The sequence below is a fragment of the Protobothrops mucrosquamatus genome, unplaced genomic scaffold (assembly GCF_001527695.2).
Source record: "Protobothrops mucrosquamatus isolate PMUCROS unplaced genomic scaffold, P.Mucros_1.0 scaffold4507, whole genome shotgun sequence".
NCBI classification, from domain to species: domain Eukaryota; kingdom Metazoa; phylum Chordata; class Lepidosauria; order Squamata; family Viperidae; genus Protobothrops; species Protobothrops mucrosquamatus.
This window is the reverse complement of record NW_015390413.1, coordinates 1-5,004: the sequence shown is the minus strand read 5'-3', so window position 1 is coordinate 5,004 and position 5,004 is coordinate 1. Positions and strand designations below refer to the sequence as shown.

The 5,004-nt window shown below is 45.6% G+C and overlaps 1 protein-coding gene across 1 annotated transcript in view; it reads left to right on the top strand.

The window, feature by feature from the left end:
• Nucleotides 1-5,001, top strand: part of LOC107299075 (serine protease 53-like) — a gene marked incomplete at its 3' end in the record, with an annotated part of 19,682 nt that extends 14,681 nt beyond the window's left edge. Inside the window, exons 7-9 of the mRNA XM_015828443.1 lie at nucleotides 782-998; nucleotides 3,006-3,138; nucleotides 4,830-5,001. Coding sequence (XP_015683929.1) covers nucleotides 782-998; nucleotides 3,006-3,138; nucleotides 4,830-5,001 — 522 coding nt within the window. The remainder of the gene's footprint in view (nucleotides 1-781; nucleotides 999-3,005; nucleotides 3,139-4,829) is intronic.
• Nucleotides 5,002-5,004: the final 3 nt, after the last annotated feature.

Here is a 5,004-nt window from a genome sequence, read left to right as displayed (position 1 = left end):
AACAGCCATTTGTCTGAAATGGTGTAGGGTTTCTTGCCTGAGCAGGGGGTTGGACTAGATGACCTCCAAGGTCCCTTCCAACTTTACTACTACTACTACTACTACTACTACTACTACTACTACTACTACTACTACTACTACTACTACTACTATTATTATTATGGATCATCGCACAGTCAACCAGATGTTCAGACTGGATTTGGCATTTTGTCTACCTATCGAGTCCTTACCCAGGACCTGGGATAGTATTATTAATTATTATTATCATTATTATTATCATTATTATTATTATTAATTATTATTATTATTATTATTATTATTATTATTATTATTATTATTATTGATCATCGCACAGTCAGCCAGATGTTCAGACTGGATTTGGCATTTTGTCTACCTATTGAGTCCTTACCCAGGACCTGGGATAGGCAGATGTGGATGTTTGATGGTATTACAGATATTGTCGCAGGATTATTATTATTATTATTATTATTAACTAGATTTCTCAGTTCTGCTGGTTGGTTTATACACCAATGAATTCATAATTCCCAGTCTTTTCCCTGGCTCCTATCTCTAGTTCCTTTCCTTCGTCTGCTCCATGCTCTTAGCTTAATTGTGTTGCCCATCGGAGGCTGGAGAGGTTTTAGCAGCGGGAGGCATCTCCTTGCCACTAGCTCCCACTGGTGGATCATGCAGTAAGAAAGCCTGCTAGCAAAGGAAGAGATGGGGACAGACACCACCGTCCATGCAGAGACAATGCAGATAATCTCTCTTTCCACTCTAGGGTGACTCAGGCGGCCCGCTGGTTTGCCTGGAGAATGGCAGATGGTTCCAGGCTGGGGTCATGAGCTCCTCGTTGAGTTGTACCCAATTCTACGGTCCCACCCTCTTGACGGACATGAGAGCCTACGCCAATTGGATCCAGCATCATGTTGAAGGGGCCTCCTTTGCCAATCAGATTGAGCCCATACCCAACACCACTGACAGTTACATGTGCACAGGTAGGCGTCTTCGCATCTCACTTCTGTGAATACCTTCATTGACCACCCGTCTGCCCGAAGCCTTGCTTCAAGGATTCTGGTGACATTCCATACTGCTCCATCTTCGCCTTCTGATCCAGTTTCAGTTCAGCCTCTCTCTCTCTTTTTTTTTTTTTCAGAATAGGAAAGGTCTTAATTTAAGTCAGCTGTGGATGCCAGATAAGCGTCTAAGTCTGTTTGCATTGCCAAGGCTTAAACCAAGGGTGTCAAACTGCCGGCCTGTGGGCCGGTTTCATCATACCGGAGCCGCGCCCACCCCATTGCCGGCAATGGTGAAAAAGCTCTGATACGTCGCGCGACGTCACGTGACGTCGCGAGTTTGACATGTCTGGCTTAAACCAAAGATCTGCAAGTTTGCTTTTGCAATAAATTATCAGCTATCAGCCCAAAACAGAAGCAATGGTGCTTGCCTTGGCAACCTGAAGAGATGTGAACTCCAACTCCCAGAATTCTCCAGCCAGCCATGTTGAAGTCCAGACTTCTTAAAATGGCTGAGGTTGAGAAACACTGCTCCAAACTAGTCACCGGTTCTGTGTAATGGCTGTCATCTTATAAAGCAGCGTTTTTCAACCATAGTAATTTTAAGATGTGGACTTCAACTCCCAGAATACTCCAGAGAATTCTGGGCATTGAAGTCCACACATCTTGAGGTTGCCACGGTTGAGGAAAACTGGTCTACATTCCAATCTTAATTTAAGACCCATTTAGCGCACCAGAGGGAAAAAGGATCGACAGCCCTTCTCACACTCTCTACCCCTATTGACAATGTTGCCTGGGATCACATTCGGAAGGCCATAGGATTCTCATCGGAACATTGCTTATCTGGCCTATCACGGTTTAAAGCTGGTTATCAGCACCTTTGGATGTGATGGGAATTATATGGCTTATCTATTCATCTAGGCCAGTGGTTCTCAACCTATGGGTCGCGACCCCATTTGGGGTCGATCGACCATTTCATGGGGGTCGCCAAGCAAGGCTGTCCGCCATTTTTTCCCCTTTTCCAGCGGGTGCCTTACCTCCCTTGAGCTGGGCCAGCTGGTGGTCGGCCTGCTCCATCTCTGCCGCTTGCCAGCTACGCCTCGGCCGGCGCAGGGGGCGGAACCACGCATGCGCGGTGCTCCCGGGCAGGGAAAGTCCTCGACTTAGAACCGGTTGGGTAGTCCTCGACTTACGACCGGTTTAGTCCTCGACTTACGACCGGCCTAGTCCTCGACTTATGACCGGTTGGGGGTCGCGGCATTAAAAAGGTTGAGAACCACTGATCTAGGCATCCAAAGGCCACATCCTGGAGGCTGTGTAATAGTTTCTTCCGTGTGGAATAGTAACATTTTCGATGTGTGTGGGTTGAAAACTAGAAAAATGTTTTCCTTTTCACAGTGGCTCCATGGGCCTCTTCTGCTTCGTATTTTATTGTCCCCTTCCCTACACTGTGAAAATCTTTAGTGTCACCAGGCTGCGTTGCTTGGAGGTGTTTGGGGTTCATGACCGGCACACCCCTGCAACGTGGAAGAGGTGCTGATGGAGATAGTTATCTTTGGGGACATGAGATGAAGTGACACCTTATGTTACAGGTGGTCCTCGTTTTATGCCCATTTGTTTAGTGACCGTTTGAAGTTACAATGGCATTGAAAAAGTGACCTATGACCATTTTTCACACTTATGACCATTGCAACATCCCCGTGGCCATAAGGTCAAATTTTGGACACTTGGCAACTGGCAAGAACTTGTGATGGTTGCAGTGTCCCAGGGTCACTGCATGCAAAGCAAACATTGACAAGCAAAGTCAATGAAGAAGCCAGAAGAGTGTTACTAACTGAAGAACTGCAGTCATTCTCTTAACAACCATAGCAAGAAAGGCCATAAAATGAGGCAAAACCCACTTAACATCTCTCTTGCTTAGCAACAGAAATTCTGGGCTGAATTGTGGACATAAGTTGAGGACTACCTGTGTTCTTTATTGATCTCCAGACTGTGGGGTCCTGAAACAGGAGAACAAACCATGGCCTTGGTATACAAGCCTACGGTATCAAGGACAGCATGTCTGTGGAGGCACTTTAATTGGTGAAGACCGGGTGCTGACTGCTGCCCAGTGCTTCATTGGGTGAGTACTTGTCAGGCAGCCACTGAGTAGGGAAGAGCCCATATTGGTCAATATCCACATTCATCTCACTGACTTTGGATTAGATCTGAGAACTTCTTTTCAACTAATGGTGTCCTTTGAACATTCTCAAGCTTAGCTAAGCTGACCCATTCATTTCTCTGTATCGTAAAGATGAATGAATCTGGCATCAAGCCTCAGCCAGGGAGGGTGACGATTTATTTATTTGTATCCTGCCTTTATTATTTTTTACAAATAAGGTGGCAAATATATTCAACATGTCTTCGCTCTCCTATTTGCCCCCTGCAACAATCCTGTGAGGTGTGTTGGGCTAAGAGAGAATGACAGGCTCAAAGTGACCCAGCTAGCTTTCATGGCTAAGGCAGGACTAGAATTCACCATCTCCCGATTTCTCGCCTGGTGCCTTCATCACTAGACCAAACTGACTATGGTAGAATCCCAACTCCCAGAATTTTTGGCCTGGCTTTACAAAAATCAGGACACCTGGAAACCTCCCTCTTTATATTAAGTCAAACCCCCAAAAGTTATTACAGATAATTCTTGACTTACAAGCATTTGTTTAATGACTGTCCAAGTTACAACAGTGCTGAAAAATGTGACATGACCGGGCCTCCTACTCATGATCATTGCAATGTCCCCATGATTACATGATCAAAATTTGGCAACCAGCATGTAGTTACAGTGATTGCAGGACCCTAGAATCATGTGATCACCATTTGTGATCTTTCCATGGGCTTCCAGCAAACAAGCTCAATGGGGGAAGCCAAATTTGTCAACAACTGCATGATTCGCTTAACAACCACATATAGGTGGTACCATACCGTATGCTCAACAGTAGCAACTGTGAGAGGGACCTTGGAGTCTTAGTGGACAATCACTTAAATATGAGTGTGCTGCAGCTGCCAAAAAAGCCAACACAGTGCTAGGCTGCATTAACAGAGGGATAGAATCAAGATCACGTGAAGCGTTAATACCACTTTACAATGCCTTGGTAAGGCCACACTTGGAATACTGCATCCAGTTTTGGTCACCACAATGTAAAAAAGATGTTGAGACTCTAGAAAGAGTACAGAGAAGAGCAACAAAGATGATTAGGGGACTGGAGGCTAAAACATATAAGGAACGGTTGCTGGAATTGGATATGTCTAGTTTAACGAAGAGAAGGACGAGGGGGGACATGATAGCAGTGTTCCAATATCTCAGGGGCTGCCACAAAGAAGAGGGAGTCAAGCTATTCTCCAAAGCGCCTGAAGGCAGGACAAGAAGCAACGGATGGAAACTAACCAGTTAGAACAATTAACCAGTGGAACAACCTGCCTCCAGAAGTGGTGAATGCTCCAACACTGGAAATTTTTAAGAAGAGATTGGACAGCCATTTGTCTGAAATGGTGTAGGGCTTCCTGCCTGAGCAGAGGGTTGGACCAGAAGACCTCCAAGGTCCCTTCCAACTCTGTCATTCTATTCTATTTTATATTCACTTAAGGACTGTGGCAATAAAGGTTCTAAATTTGGATGTGATTCACTTGATGTCTGCATTGTTTAGTGATAGAAGCTCCAGCCCCAATTGTCATAAATTGAGGACCACCTGTACTCAATCCAACCTAATTGCACAGATTTCCTTTCTTGTTTTTCTTGGGCATCATTTTTTCCCCCTTCTGCCTCATGTTTCCCAGCCGCCAGGAACCCGAAGAGTGGGAGGTGTTACTGGGAGAGCAGCTGGACGGAGGGAATCAAACGTGGCAAGAGAAGAGGACTGTCCAAAACATTGAGCTACACGGTCTCTACGTCGACATGATGGAAGGTTACGACATTGCGGTAGTCACCCTGGCGCAACCTGTGGTGTTCAAC